The sequence below is a fragment of the Brienomyrus brachyistius genome, chromosome 13 (genome assembly GCF_023856365.1).
Source record: "Brienomyrus brachyistius isolate T26 chromosome 13, BBRACH_0.4, whole genome shotgun sequence".
Taxonomy (NCBI): domain Eukaryota; kingdom Metazoa; phylum Chordata; class Actinopteri; order Osteoglossiformes; family Mormyridae; genus Brienomyrus; species Brienomyrus brachyistius.
This window is the reverse complement of record NC_064545.1, coordinates 22,454,943-22,473,334: the sequence shown is the minus strand read 5'-3', so window position 1 is coordinate 22,473,334 and position 18,392 is coordinate 22,454,943. Positions and strand designations below refer to the sequence as shown.

General features: G+C 46.6%; 1 protein-coding gene across 1 annotated transcript in view; it reads right to left on the bottom strand.

Moving 5' to 3' along the window:
* LOC125706035 (myotubularin-related protein 13-like) overlaps positions 1–18,392 on the bottom strand; it is an 88,875-nt gene that overhangs the window by 30,973 nt on the left and 39,510 nt on the right. The window contains exons 8-19 of the mRNA XM_048972467.1: positions 18,077–18,185; positions 16,892–17,005; positions 16,567–16,644; positions 16,016–16,129; positions 15,151–15,279; positions 14,923–15,021; positions 14,592–14,799; positions 14,274–14,383; positions 13,907–14,056; positions 6,931–6,999; positions 972–1,142; positions 564–838 (exon numbers count right to left, since the gene is read on the bottom strand). Coding sequence (XP_048828424.1) covers positions 564–838; positions 972–1,142; positions 6,931–6,999; positions 13,907–14,056; positions 14,274–14,383; positions 14,592–14,799; positions 14,923–15,021; positions 15,151–15,279; positions 16,016–16,129; positions 16,567–16,644; positions 16,892–17,005; positions 18,077–18,185 — 1,626 coding nt within the window. The remainder of the gene's footprint in view (positions 1–563; positions 839–971; positions 1,143–6,930; positions 7,000–13,906; positions 14,057–14,273; positions 14,384–14,591; positions 14,800–14,922; positions 15,022–15,150; positions 15,280–16,015; positions 16,130–16,566; positions 16,645–16,891; positions 17,006–18,076; positions 18,186–18,392) is intronic.

The window sequence follows — 18,392 nt, the reverse complement described above, 5'->3', positions numbered from 1 at the left end:
CAGATAGCATCCTACAGGCAACCTTGTCCCCGAAGCATTCTGAGCTACTTTTACAAAGAGAATAATCTGGGGAGCTGCTGACACTCGGTTGTATGAGTAACTGAAAAATGAGGCTATAGCAATCATGATGGGGAGAGTTGGGTAATTCTGGTCCAGACCAATCATTTGAGCATAAATAGTCACATTCACAGAATACTTAACTGGTTGGTTTAAACAAAATCCCAATCTGGATTTTTACTCTCTGGACCTGAATCACCAAACTCTGATAATAGGGAAAACTCCCTCTGTCTTCCACTGAATGGTTTAACCCAGGGGTGGCTAATCTTATCTGCAAAGGGCTGGTGTGTATGCGGATAAGATTGGCCATCCCTGGTTTAACCAATTTTCTACTGGATAGAGACTGCCAGCCAAGGTAAATAAATAATGCCTTTTGTAGCCTGATTTTTAACACAACTATATATAATCTATAATGTTATATATAATCTAGTTAACGGTATTTAGAGTTGAAAATTCCCACCACCCCATCAAACGGTGAGTCCTCTTGACCTCCAGGTGAGACTTGCCTGTTGGTGATGATGCTATTGCTGCCACTCTCCCAATCAGCTCCGGGCCCAGAGCGCAGCAGCTTGTTCTTGCTGGCATCCAAAGGCACCAACAGGTAGACCATGAGGCTGGCATAGTGTATGGCCTGGCTGAAGACTGTGCTCTCCTCATTCTTGACCAGTTCCTGCTGTTTCTCCTTGCTGAGGCTTGGCCAGGCACGCAGTTGTTCTGCCGCCAGGTCCATGGCAGTGGGCTCCGAGTCAGCGCTTGCAGCTGGGACAGAGGAACCCCCATTCTGATGGAGAAGGTGCAAGAGCATTGAATTCACAGAACTTTCCATAATCTCTGAAGGAACAAAATGAATACCCAGCATCAGGGTGCTGTACATGATGTTCAAAAACTGCAATGATCAGGAGGTGTACGGTCACCTTCGTCTTGGACATCATGCCCGGCTTCTCCTCAGGTGAATTAAGATAGAGGGCACGGATTTGATTCTGGACTTCATGGTAGAAGGTGGCCTCCCAGAACTGCTGGTTTGTCCAAATGGGATGATCTTGTACACAAGTGTAGGCGAACTGGTTCACCCCTGGCGCCAGTTTCTTGTTGATGACAGATGCAGTGGAAGATGAACAGAGGCACGGCGATATCTACTACACAAAGCTTTATATTCCATTCCAACCCCCCACTAGAGAGATTAACTAAGCAAGCGTGGAAAGATCCAGGCTGTGGAACAGGTCTAACCACAAGGCAGCTAAATGTTAACAGTCCCTGAAAATCACAACTTGTTTTTGCATTCTGCTCTGGCCATCCCGGTCCCAGACCACCAGACTCACTCCCCAGAACAGCTCTAACAGAACGCTCCAATTTTCCAAGAGCTGGAATACCAGCACGTTGTTGTTGGTACACCAAAGGGGGTAAACCCATGTAGGTCTGACACACAGGGATATGTGGCAGGGCTCTTTACTGCAGTGTTCAGTAGGAGCAAATCACAGAGGCCAAACACAACAGAGGTGAGGCATCATCTGAATCCCAGAATCTCACTGCTACATGGCTGATAGAACATCCCAATAGTATCTTATAAAGTATCCAGTGGGAACCAGGATTATTTAACGGGTGAATGACGGCAACACGATATCACTAACTGCTGTGTTTTGAGACACCACCAGCTGTAATTATAGGCACACAGGGCCATGACACGTTCTGCAGCTACCCTCCCACTAGGGGGCAACGTCAGACCACCTGAGGCCATCGCTGGACAGAACAGACACTAGGCTGTCATCCTCGCTACGTAAACTATGCTCACAAGGGCATTATAGGCCAAGAGTGATATCAGCGGGGAATTAAAGGGGTAACATTAACCCCAATGCCAGACATCCTGTGGGCTTTACAGAATGCATATAAATTATCAGCTTAAAGAGCAGACAAGATGACAAACCGACCCCGTAATATCAGAACAAAAGCATGTAGGGCCAGGTTCTCTACTTTCATTTTATGGTGTAATTGTCTGTTTAACATACATATGACAAATTTATTAATCTTAATCTAAGGCCAGATTTAGGAGGCCTGTGCTCTGCACAAGCGTCCACATGGTAAACACACTGCACACATGCTTCAACATGGTAAACACACCATGCACAAGCTTCCACTCAGTGAACACACCATGCACATGCTTCAACATGGTAAACACACTATACACATGCTTCAACACAGTAAACACACCACACACACACTTCCACTGTATAAATGCATCACGCACAAGCTTCCACACAGTGAACACACCACGCGCATGCTTCCACACAGTGAACACACCACACACACACTTCCACTGTATAAATACATCACGCACAAGCTTCCACACAGTGAACACACCACGCACAAGCTTCCACACAGTGAACACACCACACACAAGCTTCCACTCAGTGAACACACCACGCACAAGCTTCCACTCAGTGAACACACCACGCACAAGCTTCCACTCAGTGAACACACCACGCACAAGCTTCCACTCAGTGAACACACCACGCACAAGCTTCCACTCAGTGAACACACCACGCACAAGCTTCCACTCAGTGAACACACCACGCACAAGCTTCAACACAGTAAACACATCACGCACACACTTCCACTGTATAAATGCATCACGCACATGCTTCCACACAGTGAACACACCACTCACACGCTTCCACTGTATAAATACATCACGCACAGGCTTCCACACAGTGAACACACCACGCACATGCTTCCACTGTATAAATACATCACGCACAGGCTTCCACACAGTGAACACACCACGCACAGGCTTCCACACAGTGAACACACCACGCACATGCTTCCACTGTATAAATACATCACGCACACGCTCCCACACAGTGAACACACCACGCACATGCTTCCACTGTATAAATACATCACGCACAGGCTTCCACACAGTGAACACACCACTCACACGCTCCCACACAGTGAACACACCACGCACATGCTTCCACTGTATAAATACATTACACATATGCTTCCACACAGTGAACACACCACGCACATGCTTCCACACAGTGAACACACCACGCACAAGCTTCCACACAGTGAACACACCACACACAAGCTTCCACACAGTGAACACTCCACACACGCTTCCACACAGTGAACACACCACTCACACGCTTCCACACAGTGAACACACCACGCACATGCCTCCACTGTATAAATACATTACACATATGCTCCCACACAGTGAACATACCACGCACATGCTTTCAGACAGTGAACACACCACTCACAAACTCCCACACAGTGAACACACCACGCACATGCTTCCACTGTATAAATACATTACACATATGCTTCCACACGGTAAACACACCACACACACTGGCACCTGCCATACACATAGCACCAGAATGGGCTGCCCTGAATACTCAGCAGATCTTAGGCATCTTCCTGGGATGGTGATGGAACTGGCGGTAAAACCAAAGTAGCAGGTTTAGCTTCTAAGAGGAAAATATACCTTTGATGCTGTCATTCAGAAAATGTTCTTTCATTATAAACGAGCCTATTGAACCAAGATAATTTTTCAATAAAACAGTTCTCCTATGAAGTTTCTTCCATACGGTAGATAGTCCACAGACAATCTCAGGGGGTGGCAAAGGGGGTTAGTGAGGGCCCAACAACCCTCACCATTTCCCGGAAACCAAGGGACTGAAATAGTGTTGTTGGGGTCAGATTCTTCTTTTTTTTCACTACCAGATATAAGGAAGCACAATTAAAAAGATCTTTAAAAACCACAGGTCACTGAATGACGGGGTATATTTTGAAATTAAAAATAAACACGTAAAAGAGGAATGAGACTCTTAGCATCTTACATAAGATGACGGTCAGCTCCAGCACTCCTATTTAATGTGAAACAGTTAGTCTGCGTAACTCGCCAAAAGTCTAGTTTCCCCTGCTGAACAAACTGGAAGAAAGAATGCAACTCCTCCTCAGCCTGAGTCACATTCGGACCTCGACTGCGAGTCCCATGGGTAATATGTTTACTTCAGAGTGCCGAGGCCAAGTAAACTGCACTGATAAGGCGTCCCACGCATGGCCGTTCCAATCCAGGGACACGAGATGCTGAGTCCAATCAGACGGGAACCTATCACAAGTATGACTCTAATAACTATGCAGAAGGGCGTAACAACACCTAAAGGACAAACCTTTTCAGAAAAACCAATACATTAATTACAACATTCTTCCTGGATAATTTCAGACGTCAGCCAGATTTTTTAAATAATCAAAAGCAGATTCAAGCTGATTTTAAGGTTTAAGATGGTTCCCAACTATCTTTTTTTGACAAGTCAGATTAAATTCATCACAGGTCACATGACAGTGGAGCTAATGGAGGAGAGCAAATCTGACATCACAAAAAGCTCAATGCCCTCTCTTAATCTGTCCATTTAAGAACTGACCACTGCTCCCCCACAGCAAAGTCCTGCAGTGAAACATCTAGAGAAAGTTTACTCTAACATAAGGAATGAGCAAGTACACAGCAGAGTCAGCTAGGTGTTGAACAAGATAGGATTGGCCATGGTGGAGATGCAGTGACTAGTTCCTTCAATGCATATTCAGTAGTTTCCATGGCTCCCTTCCAGGTGAACTAACCAATGGAGGAGAAGGTGATCTCCAATTGTGATCAATCAGCAACTGTGGTTGGTAACAGACCTTTACTCCCATGATCCTGGAATTCTATGCTCTTCCTCATTGAGTCATTTTTGTTATCTAATTGTGAAACCCAGGAATTACTGAAAAAAATATTATCATTATCATTGTTACTATTAAATGCCGTCAAGTCGATGTGGACTCTTGGCTACTACAGAAATGGCGTTCCTACAGAATGTCCTGTCTAGTGTCTGAGTCTTCAAACTGCCCAAATGGCATGTTCAGTATTTTATCATACTGAAAGAAAATATATCAACCATATAAACCGCTTTATTTATCAAAAGGGAGTTTTGTCGGCTGGAGGAATCCTGCTGGATAAGATCTGAAGTATGACTACACTACTTCCGATGATGTTAGTGAAACGGAGACTGATGTAGAGGGATTCATATCGGCACTCGAGGCCTCTGGATAAGCCAAGTGCTCAATGTAGTTTAATGCCTTCAGAGTGCAGGAGGCCAACATACTCCAGCGAAGACCCTACTCATCAATCTCAAGTTAGACTGTTGAAACATTTTCCCTTCCACCCGCTTTGACAAACAAAGGCCAGTGAACGCTGTCCTCATGATTCCGCAGTCCATATGCAGCACGGCTGAGGGACTCACCCAGGAGCTGAGAAAGAGTGGGACTTCATCAGCCTGACTAAACCAGGAGAGTACACAAACCAACACATACAGCCATTCTCAAGGGGTCGTGAGCCACCGCACATCCTGTCTCTGTGAAGCCCCTCCCACTGCTCTTTGTGCTGTGATAACATTTGCACCATTCTTCCCAAGACCTGGACATCTGTGCACCCTTAGACTCAACATCTGCTGACCCTCGTGCCGTTGGAGCGTGTGCCTATCGACAAACCAGGACAATCTGCTGCGGGAGCTTGTTTCATGGGTTTTGGTCCTGCTCCTGGGGTCCTTCTCTATGTGACGTATGTACAACCAACTAGCCCAGCTACTTCTGGACGATCACCATCATCATCATCGTCGTCGTCGTCCTGAAGCAGCAGTTGCAAGGTGAGCCACTACCCAGCTATCTAAGAGTCAACCAGCACCATGTTCTGGAGGGGCACTGGCCCAGATGATCCTGTGTGAGCCAAAAGCTCCGTCTAGTGTCAATCACAAAACTGAGGGAGGGACTTTCTTCTCAGTAATGCAACAGTCGGGGCTCAAAACAAGCTTCACCGCCAGTTTGCTGTGTCGGCGCCCCCTCGGAAGATGGGCTGCCTGCGTCGCTAAACGGGTTGACTGGGGACTGCAACCCCCCAAGCAATTCTGCCAGCTGCATGAAGGTCTTTGCTGTCTGCCAATTTTGTTCCATCAAGATGCACTGAGAAGTTCATGCTGCATGTTTATCTCGGCCGAGCTCCACTGTCCCCCACCAAATACACGTCCGCAGACGCAGCTCTGCAAATTCCATTCTCTTAATACCCGATGCCACTTATCATTTACATCCGTTTTCTTCGTTGCCAGACAACCTTTCTGCCGCATTCAAAAATCAGGAGGCTGCGCAGGCCTAAAGGCCAGCAATATGGAGGAGTGCTGCCCCTCCCCCTCTCTCAGCGAATGCCCTGACCTACCCAGGCAGGAAGCCCCCAACACCACAGACTCACCGGGGCACTGAACACCACCCAGAAACATACAAAAATGCTCCGTCTGAATGCCACAGACTTGGGCAACATACTTATCATGCGAAAATTACCCAGATTTGATAATTAGCAAACAGGATCGTATTACTCAGGATGAACAAACAAGGATGAAAAGAGGACATTATGAGCTAAACAGAGGAAGGAAAAACAAAAGCTTAATTCATACACAAATCACACCAGCGGAACATTCTGTAATCTGTGTCTACACCCAGACCCTTCAGGCTAAGCTCGTATAGGTGGGTGGATACAATAATTTATATCCTTTATATTCCGTATTTTATCTGTACTGCTATGCATGAGTCTGTAGTAGACTGGTATGAAAAATAATTACAAAATAAAATATCATAATCTGGCTGCATTTTTAAGTCAGCATGGTTGACTGATTTTTTTATGAGTGAAATTGTGCAGTTTAGTGGGTGATTTTTAACATAATACAAATGTAATACAAATATAAATATGCCCTGGGGGGGGGAAGGGGGCGTAATTCCCTTGACAGATCAGCACCAACAGAACCCCACTGCCTGTTTCCACAGGCATAGGTTAACTGGTTATACACTTACCCGGTAAAAGGCGGTCGTCAAGGGCAACAGCGCCGCGGCAACACTGAACTCCTCCGAGCTGGAACAGTCCTGTGGGGAAGGCCGAGGGACAGGCATGAGGACTGCCCCCTACAACCCATACTGCTCACCATGCAGGTCTATATTAAAGGCCCTTCATCACAGGTCGACTGATTTCTTTCTGCCAGTATCATTAACATTTTACATTCATGCTGTCAAGAAGTTGACTAGGTTTAACTGCAGCTACGTTGAGCTTCAGTCAATGCCAAGGTATGAGTGTAAGCAAAACTGGAGCTGGAACTGGAACTCCCAGCACAAAGCAAGAACCTCAAAACCCTATTCGGTGACCTTTGGTTTCACATCGACCTCCATGACAAACACCCCCATCCACCTTCTCTGGAAGGGGAAATTCACAAGAAATCGAATTTTTCATTTTAAAAAATTTTGGAACCCTACAGAAAATATCTCAGCTGACTGATCAGTTTCTACGCAGAAGCCAAAATTCTCAGGAACTGCTGACCCTCATGCACTCTTACCCCACCCCCAACTATGACACCTCACTGTAATATATAACTCACTCTACTTATTGTACTGTATTGCGCTTGCTGTATTTATTCCAACATTCCTTCCTGTTGCAATTCTTTATGTTCTTTATCAACCACAAATGCGGGGCGGCATGGTGGTGCAGTGGTTAGCACTGTTGCCTCGCGCCTCTGGGACCCGGGTTCGAGTCTCCGCCTGGGTCACATGTGTGCGGAGTTTGCATGTTCTCCCCATGTCGTCGTGGGGTTTCCTCCGGGTACTCCGGTTTCCCCCCACAGTCCAAAAACATGCTGAGGCTAATTGGAGTTGCTAAATTGCCCATGGGTGTGCATATGTGAGTGAATGGTGTGTGCGTGTGCCCTGCGATGGGCTGGCCCCCCATCCTGGGTTGTTCCCTGCCTCGTGCCCATTGCTTCCTGGATAGGCTCCGGACCCCCCGCGACCCAGTAGGATAAGCGGTTTGGAAGATGGATGGATGGATATATATATATATATATATATATATATATATACACACACACAGGACTGCAGGCAACTACTGTCGTCTTCTTCTTCTATGTATCTGCTGTATGTATGAGAGTCACTGACAACCAAAGACAAATTCCCCATTTCTCTGTGTGAACATACTTCACTATTAAACCTTATTCTGATTCAGGCCCTATCAGACAAGATTTTCGAGGACTCAGTTGCTGGTAAAAAGCCACCGGCAAATAAACATCGTAGGTTATAAGGTAGACTCACCCCCCCAACCCCCCCCCCCCCCCCCCCCCGGACACAGACAGCACCTCCTGTTTAAATTAACCGTGCATCTCCTCGTTTGCCGTCTGCCGCCCCACAGCGCCCCCACACTGGCGTCTAGCGCACCCACATGTGCTTTCAATAAGCTTATATAATCGCCGCTCTGAAATCGTCACCCGAGTGTTACAGCCTACAAGCGATCCGCAAGCGTGAGCATTCCGAGCAGGTCGTAAGATCTGGAATGTCAATGAGGCTCGACGGGGGGAAAAACAAAGAAGCGGCGAAACTTTGTGGATTCGCACGTCCTCCATGTCCTCCAGCGAAGAGTCGAGAGGAACAATCACACTTTCATATTTTCACCAGGACAGCCATGCGACTTATTAAAACCAATTAAATCATATATATTCCCCCGCATCTTCACACAGGAGGAGGGCGGCTTTTCACGGCGTCCTGGAGGACGCATGGCGTTCTTCAGGGCCTGTGGAGAAGCCCGGCAGCCAAAATCTCAGGACCCCCCCCGAAGGAAAAAGGGTCCCTAATTATAAAGCAAAAAGGCTTTGCGGGGACTGCAGAACACCGGTCCGGATGGCTTCAGAAGTGCCAGATTGACGACAGTGGGAAATGGCCGCTAATCTCGGGCATTAACGACAGGAAATGAGCGGTAATCCTCAGGACGGGGGCGGGGGCACAAACTTTGGTGAAGTGAAGAAGCAGAAGGGGGCAAAGGAAACGTGAATCAGCATCAGAGGCACACCAGGACCTATATGCTTACAGGGTCCAGAGTTGCTGACGCATTCCTGCACACGTATGCATGCGCACACATGCATGCATACGCACACACAGATGTGCATGCACATGCGGGAGCACAAAAAACACACACATGCATGCATACGCACACAAACACACATACGCATGCAAACACATACACACAGAAAAACTCAAATGCACTCAAACCATATGTATAGACATATGCAACAGTGCACATATACCGACACTTGTGGCAGTGCACCGATTCCGGAGATTTGCTCACACGTTGAGGTGCACAGGGAGTTAATCGCACACCATCTCCTTCTCCCCACCTTCCTCGCAGATGGAGCAGAATGAACGCAAAGCAGATGCAGGACATACTCGCCTCAGCGAAAATGAACCACCCCCCCCCGCAGAAACCCCCCATGAACTGCACAGCATTCCTGTCATTTCCAAGGGTTAATCCCCCCCATGAGACGCCTGTGCTCCCGCTGTACAAACCGCTGTGAGGTGAACAAGTCCAGCGGCTTGTTTACGCGCTTCACACCCCAGCTGAGGGGGGCTGATATTTCCCTTCGCTCTCCAGGTGAAAGGTCATAGATCACTCAGTCACACCTATCTCACCCTTCAGCCTAATTGTGTCAGGCCCGCTCCCCTGGCATAGCAGGAGTCTGAGTCAGGCCAGCATGATCTCTTTCCAGCAGTTAAACACACCAGTTTAGGGGGAGCGGCTCGACGGCATCAAGTCCCGACCTGACAGCATCGCTTGTTTTTCTCCTGAGATGATACTGCCGTGACTATCAGCTCGAACCGCAGGCCGGCCCAGTGCCAGGGCCATGCGACATCCCTCCCACTCCAGCAGCCAAGCTCGGCGTCGTTTCTGACAATCAGACATATCTCTGTGGAGTCACTGACTAAGTCGCCTTGGGATCCAGCCTGGAACGGCTCCACTCCGCCGAATGGTACTTTTTCCAAAGCCGATGAATTTGAAAAGCTCGAACATCTCTACAACAGCAAATGTGGGTGATAGATCTAGACAACTATACCTGCAGATCTGGATATCAGTAGAGTGGCAGATCTATACATCATTTCAGTAGTAGATCTGGGCATCCGTAGAGTGGCAGATCTGGACATCATTCCAGCAGCAGATCTGGGCATCGAATCCTTGGCAGATCGAGCTTCTCAGCTCTGATCCACAATGAGAGGCTCAGGTGATTTCTTACATCACTCTTACTGACACTTATTGAGCTCCTCTCCAAAGCCACTGAAGCAACAGGAGCAGCACTAACACAGCAGGCTGTAATGCCATGTGACCGGTCATGGTGGAGATGTCAGTGTTAACAGGACTCGTTCCTCTGCCCAGCTGTCTGCCCATATCCTCAACTCCAGGAACTCTCGCTCTACTTGGGAGTTCCTTCCATGGAACAGCTGACACAGACCCCAAAGCCTTTTCTTGTCAGTGTCACAGCTGCCTGCACACATTTTTCATTTCTAACTGGCCCATCGAACCAAAAACGGTTTTTGAGATAAAACCATTTAGTTCCATGTAGACAGTTTCACAATCAAACTGAGTTACAAAAATGCCAAGTTGAAGTTCAGATAGATGGTGACTGAAGAGGTATTAACTTCGAACCTAGAACACTCTCCAAGGCATAAACCCCACGTCCATCATCTCAGCAATTATTTATCTGGCTAACAAGCACTATGGAGAGGTCCATTGGGGGCTGATAATTAGTGCTGGCGGTAATTTCCTACTCCCTGGTCACACCCCCACGGTGCGTGTTAACGGCTTTAATTGACATGCCGAGCGTGTTTCCAACCAAGATCATGGGGCCCCCGGCAACAGTAAACAAGAAATCGCCTTGGCCACTAAACCTTCTGACAGGAAATGGCTGACATGCCAGGGTGGTCTCTGCCTTCAGGGCCCTCCTGCATCTAGTGCCTCAAAATGGCAACAGCTGGGGGTACCGGCGCGCCACATGGAATGGGACGACACACAAACAAGCATTCCAGAGACAGTAACACGGATGCACCACACTCCGAGCGTGTCACACGCCGGAACGTCCGGCTCCCGGGGCTTATGGGAAGCAGGGAGGAACTCAGGGGAATGACTCAGAACACAAGGATCTCACATGAGACAGAGCGGGATCTTCACACACCGGTGTGACGTCACTGTGCCTTCATATAAACATCCATCATATCAAATCAAGTGGGATTTATGAACTAGCACTGCATGACAAAAAATAAAACAAATTAATGACAGTCCACAAGCGATCCGCAACGCAGATGTTCCATTTGGTATCCCTTCTCAGTGAACCACGAACAAAAGTTACACGTGAAAAGTTCGCCAGGTTCTTTCAATTCTTGCATGTACTTTAAAAAAAAAAAGAAAAATCCAACAACTCTTCTAATGTAGCTTCGATGGGACCAAATCAGTTACAGCATGGATGACATGGTGAAGCTCAGATCGGGCCTCCGCAGAAAATAAGCCTGTGTGCCTGTAATCAGAAGGTCGGTGGTTCAAACCCAGCCTCAGCACATCTGCAGGTGTTTGAGAAAGGCCCTTAACCCCCAGTTCCCTGGGCGCCGCTACAGGGGGCTGCCCTTCACGGACGACTTTCTTTTGAGGGAGATGTGAAGACAATTTAAAAAAAGCATCAATTATCATTATTATTATTAGAAATGCAGAAGGATCTAGATGAGGTGCTTTAAACTGAAGGCCAGACAGCACACACTACAGTACATACCGCATACATACAGCATTACCCCATGTGACTTTTGCATCACATATAGAAACCATCCTCGCCACTGGCTGCAGCTAGCAGGTTAGCGCGGTGGGCTAACCCTTCCAATAATAATGCTACGGGTTTATGGGTTTATGGACTGACCTGACCTGATTGGTGTGTTGGTCTCACAGTCATGGAAGAGCTATCATTTCTGAAAGGTGAACACTGATGATCAATCGTGCTTGTTTGTAAACGCTGCAAAGCAGCACAACGCCATCTTCCCTATTGCCTTGTGAATGAGTACAGCTCTTGCTGTTTATTTGATTAACTCCCATCTCTCCATGTCTCTCCACCTTCCCACCTTCCACACACCATTTTGGAAGCAGCAAGTGTCCGAATACCCTGAGCTTCAGAAACAGCAAATCAGCCTGTCCCCACTGAGCTGCTCGGTCATCGCCGGAACGAGTGGTATCTGCTTTCCAATGGGCTGACTTCACGCTAACATAGCACAGAAGATCATCTCATCACTTTGTTCCAGGTTCACTCAATGTGGGGGATTCTGGCCCGGATCCATACCCTGGGGCAGTTACAAGCACCACCAACCTGTCTACAGCATGCAAACACCCCCCGCCCCCTCACTCCATCTGGTAGGGGTGCTGAGGACCAGAAATAGCAGGAATGTGTAAGTAATGGAATAGGATCTGGAAATTAGCAAAGCCCCCAGCATCGATGGCATGTTAATGCGGATGTTTACGCCTCGCCCCCCTGGTTTTACCAGACCATCACTCACACGGCTGGATGTGCGGCTTAACACCCCCACCCCTCCTGGGCCTGGGACACACAACCCTCCGGGTACGAGTCCAGGTCTGTAACCCGCCAGCCAAGAGGCTGTAGCAAGAAGTAGAGGAGCAGACGAAGCAGGCTGGGGGGGGTTCTGCCACAACACCGCAAATAAACACAACAATAAAAGTCCGACATGCACTTAAGTCAAAAGAGCACGTAGCTGCTCCCTTCCCCCCCCCCCCCCCCACTTACACTTATTCCCCATTTACTTAAGTCTGACGTTTAATGCACGCTTAGGCTAGATAAGCACTTTGGCCGAAGAAACACCAAAATATGGACGTGTCGCATATTTCACCGCATTCTGCCACTGACTCAAGTGCACTTAATTGCATTATGAACTACATGCTGTATTAAGTCATGCGTCTCGACACGGCCAAACGCAATATCGCAGTGTTCAGACAGCTGAACACGTAACAAAACGAAACTTTCTAAAATGTATCATACACATAAAAACAAACGTTACAGCCGAAAACCCATATGAATAATTCATATAATTATATAAGAATTATATAACAACAGTATATAGAAATATATAAGAATGTACAAGTATATTAGTATTAGGCAGGATTCAAGAGGCATCTACCTGGTCAACATGCATAAATAGGCAAATCAGTAACGGAGACGGACCTACCTGAGCAAGACAACCACATAAATGGTGACCATTCTACGCTTAATGAGGTGGATGTGTGGGTTTTTAGAGGCAGTGACTAGCAACTGGTTTGAAATATATATCAGTCTACACTGCAGCGAATATGCATGTTTGCACTAATCGGTGGATTGCATTATTATTTAATTAGCCATGCATTCTAAACATTCAGTCCACGCTACCGCCATGTACACAATCCCATATGAACATTGGCAAAACCAGCTGATGCATTAGATATTTATACGCATTCAAGTCATGGAATCAATGTAAAACGCATATATAACATTACAGCCTCATTTCATTCCATTCCAAGACGAGGTACAAAGGCTTAACCTACAGGTGCATTATGTAGAAGGCTTGTATATTAAATTAACAATCAATAATTAAGAAATTCATGGTGATTCAAGTCATTAAAATCACATTTTGTCATAGTTTATTGAAATTATTCTCTTACATGAAACAGAATCAGAATTTTACGTACTGAAATCATTGGATAGATTTAATGGTATTAAGAAATTAGTCCGCGGTTAAATATCACTCAGGAAAAACAGCTTTGAGTGCCATTTGGCAGAATATGGGTTGCTTATATGTATTCAGATACTCCACATAAATGGAATATAAACACATTAACATGAATTTGAGTGAAGTCTAATTAATTAAGGTAAGTCTGAATATGCCTATTTATAAAAGCTGCTGGGTGATTGGTGCTTTATTGACTTTCAGGACAACGGCCTACCTGCAAAGCACAGTTCATCATGCGCACAACATAGTCGAACTGCTGGTGGTCCAGGATGACCCGGTTCTGCTGTACATGTTGGCCCAGCTCATCAGTCAGGCACTGGCAAGCCACCTTACCCTTTAGGGCACGGAGAGCTGCAGGAAGGATCTGCAGGAGGAGGTACAGTCACACACCGAACACACAAAGGACAACATGAAACTCGCTTATTCGCTGTCTCTGAACTCTGGCCTGTAGGAGTCCTGTAGGTACTCATCAGCGACGACAGACATCACACTGCGACACCAGCCAAATGTGGAGAACATCCATGAAAAGGGGAATGGAGAACTCAAATACTCAGTAACACAGTACTAGGCAAGGACTTCACCTTCTCCGTCTCCAGAGTCTTGTTGTCGAAGATGGACACAATGCAGGTTCTTACCACCTCCAGTCTTCGGGCACTGTTGAAGACAGAACCCACCTTGCCAAGGATTGGCACTGTGCAAAGAAGACAAGAAAAGGTTACCAGTGACAAACTGGTCTCCTTGGAAGCTAGTGCCAGCCTGAGAACGACCACTGAAAGGATGACTCAATGTAGATGGACCAAATCCACTATGGACTGGACCTGACACCCCATGAAAAGAACTGAAAAGATCGACCTTCGAGAAGTTGGTAGTTGCCTGTCATACGCAGGTGGAGGACTTACCCACAGGTTGGCCAGCAGGAACCACGCACTTCCTCATAGGACGACTACAGGGAACAGGGGCTCCTTGGTTCTTAACCAATCCCTGCTGTAGAAAGGCCTCAACACGCTCTGGGTCCAGCCTAGGGAAGGGAACTACGTGAACCCGCAAGTGTGATCCCTCGGAGGGTCGCGGAACCTTCTGGAAAGCTGTATGGGGGCTGGGGTTCTCCTGGCAGGCAGAAAAATATTCACAGCTAGTCAATGAGCCTCAATGAAATTTGGATGGAAGTTGGGTGCTCTCAGTAGACCACAAACAACGTGACCATAAGAGGACATTCTCCCTATCACTCACGTTCTTGTACAGATGCTCAGCAAGTTCACGGATGTGCTTCTGAAGCTTAACTGGGCTCTCCTCATCCTCCTTAAACCGCTCAAAGTCAAAGGCGACCAGCTGCATGGAGAAAGAAAAGCATTTATTGTAGTCTTCTGACCTTCGACTAATGAGAAGCTTGCAAAGACCATCTTACGATGGATAAAAAAAGCAAACATATCTCTTTCTGAACAGGGGAAGTGTATATACCTCATCAAAAATGTCGCAAGCCCTGTAGGGGGAGCCCCTCTCTGAAATGAAGCCACTGAAGGCCATGCTATCAAGCACTTTGGTGAGTAGATCATTCTCGATCAAGCCCCTTTGGCACAGGAAGGCTGTCTGTGAGAACGGGCATGGAGGAAACAGAAAAGGCATATGGGTTATCACAGAGGCATAACTGGAAGACAGAAAGGTTGAGATCGAGTCAAGATAGGTAGATGGATTCTTCATTAATGCCAAAGAAAACTGCCGAGGTCAAGTGAGAGCTTATTTTACAGCTCAATTATAAACCATGGAGGACCAAAGTACTGAGTCCATGCAAAAAAAGCCGAATAAGTAGCATTCTAAAGTCCATCCATCGAAATGTGTATCCTGGACAGGGGTGGCGGGGTATTCCAGACAGCATAGAGCATAAGTCAGTTCCAAATCCAGTTTTCCATTGTTTATACCACAGAAAAGCTCTGTATCTACTCACTATGGAAAAAAACATGGACATACTTCTACTTCACAATCTATCACCGACACAGAAACAGCTTTATTCCACGCTAGAATCTCAATCAGCTCAGAAAAATACAAACAGCAATTAGCAAATCCTTCCCATTAAGCAGGACCACAAAAGCGGACAAATGCCACATCAAAGCCTCGTACATGTGCTAAAACAGGCAAGGCTGGGGGCCGTGGCAACCAGCGGCCGGATCTCGAGCTCTGCGCAGAGCCCCCGCCAGACCTGGGGGGTGACTTGCGTGTACACACAGACATTACCAAGGATGTGCTCACATAAACAAAGGGAAACAAACACATCGCTGGGGAAGAAGGCCAGCCCGGTCCAGGAACATCCAAGAGACGCGTGTCTTACCTTGTGGAAGTGGATGACCGGCTCAGCGTGGATGCGGGTGAGCTGCAGGCAGGACCTGTAGCCCTGGAAGAGCTGCGCAAACAGTCTGAGGAACACAGCACGTACCTCCTTGTCCTGCAAAACACAGGGCAGAAGGTTAGACAGAACCAGAGGGGGGGGCAGGAACCGAGAAAAGTCAGAGGGGCAGAAAGTGATGTATCTGTCTGTCTTTGAGTGACTAGGTAGAGATGGATGGATGGATGTATGGATGGACAGAGAGATAAACAGTAACAGTTCAAATATGTTCGAGATGATAGTACACAGCATTTCATTTTTAAATAAACAGAAAAGTCTAGCAGAACTCACAAAGCAAAAACACAACAGAGGTTAGATGTTCAGGTTTTTAACTACATGCCACCAGAAGCCAAACTGTACATCTTAAATGGACCAGCACGAAGGCACATTTGCTAATGACTCCTGCAGTTTTTTTTTGGTTTGTTTTTTAAGGCCAATCACATTCATTTCCACGCCATTAGCTCCGGATGCAAATGTGATCATGATCGACAGCCTACCAGAAGTTTCATATTGGAGGAGGCCGCCGGGGGTGGGGGGAAGGCCTTATCAGCCATCTCGAGGTCTGGGTGCAGAACCTTGCAGGACAGGAGAAACATTCAAATGGTAACACTCAAGCACAATTACAATTTCATTTTTTTTTTTACCAACAAATTCACATGTTGGAACAGCACGATGCCTTGGAGATAGAGACTATATTGGTTCTTTCTGGGGTTCCAGCCAGCAAATATTTATTCCTGCCATTAACTGCCAAGCTACCTGCTGACACCAGCAACAGAACTTTCTGTCTGCAAAAGAGGAGCGAAGTGCATGCTGGGACATTACCATCGACAGGGCCGACTGGGTCTGATTCAGCAGGGGCTCAGGGAGGTGGGACAAGTGGATGCACTCTGGGATCTTGATCGTCCCTCCATCCAGGTCAGCAATGATGACATCCAGCTGAGAATAACACAGGACACATCTGAGTAACATCTCAAAATCCATACAAATTACTGCGTCAACTTTTCCATTTTTCTACATTACGTTTCACTATAAACGCAGGTCATAATGAGAAACAGCAAAAGACCTGCATCAAATATAAACACGAACTGAAATACATCCAATTCAACTCAACCCAACTCAACTCAACACAAAACCGATCCAACTAAATCCAGCCCAACCCAGCTATAATGGATCCAACCAGTACCAAAATAAATGGTTTTCATAGAAAGTAGGCTCACAACAACGTGGAATAATAACCTTCAAAATGACTTTTTACTTTTTTGCCGTTAGTCTTGCACTCTAATGACTCAAGGAAAACTAAGAATGACTTTGACACTATAACAAAGCTGTGTGAGACCTTGGCCCTGGAACAGAAGCCATCAAGCCTATAGGCTTATTTTGGTACATGGACATATCTGCTTGTGGGAAAAAAAGGAGACGGGTGATTCATCTGAGCATATTCTTCCAGTGCGGTCAGGTCATTTTGAGTTGTGTGTTCAACCTTGATTAGCCAGTGCTCAGTTACCACGGGCTTTTGCCCACAGTTGCCCAAAATTCCAACATCATCGTTTCCACTGTTTCTTATGAGACTTTAGCAGCTCAAGCAGTCCTGGACATTAAAGCTCCTGCCAAACATGGTAACTCTATGTAAGCCTCTCTGAAAGTCACTGAGATACTTGTAGGCATGATGGAATATTCACTGCTTCATCAACTCAGATACGTGAAAGTGCCTGAATTAAAGTTACAGTTCTTAACTGACCATGTACTGAAATGCATTGTTCAAGTTCAGTTGCCTGTAGGCAGAGCTGTATATTTCAGGTCCAGAAAGTAAAAACACAGACCAAAATTTAGTTTCAACCAACCAGTTGAGTACTCTATGGCTGTCACTTTGTACTCTCAACTGGTTGGTTGGCACAAAATCTTGGTCTGGATTTTTACCTGAAATTTACACCTCTGCCTATAAAGGTAACCCAGTACGTTAATGACCCTACAATGAAACAAAGCCTGCACTGCTCTAGGAGATCTTACCAGGTCCTGTATCTCACTCTGGAAGACGGAGTGCACCCCAATGATGAAGGGGGTCGGTGAGCTTAGCATCTCCAGCAGGCAGGAAGGGAGAATGGGAATGTAGGGGTAACTGGGTGCACAAATCAGAGAGGGAGGGCACGTTCAGACCCCATGACAATGAGCAAATTCTCTCTAGGGCCGTAGCTAACCAACAGACATGCACATGCGAAATACACAAAAATGTATTTTCGATATCCATTTCATTTTCAAACAGTAATCTATATTGATTAATACTGACAGTAGCAATAATAAAAGCTTAGGTCTCATACGCGACCAA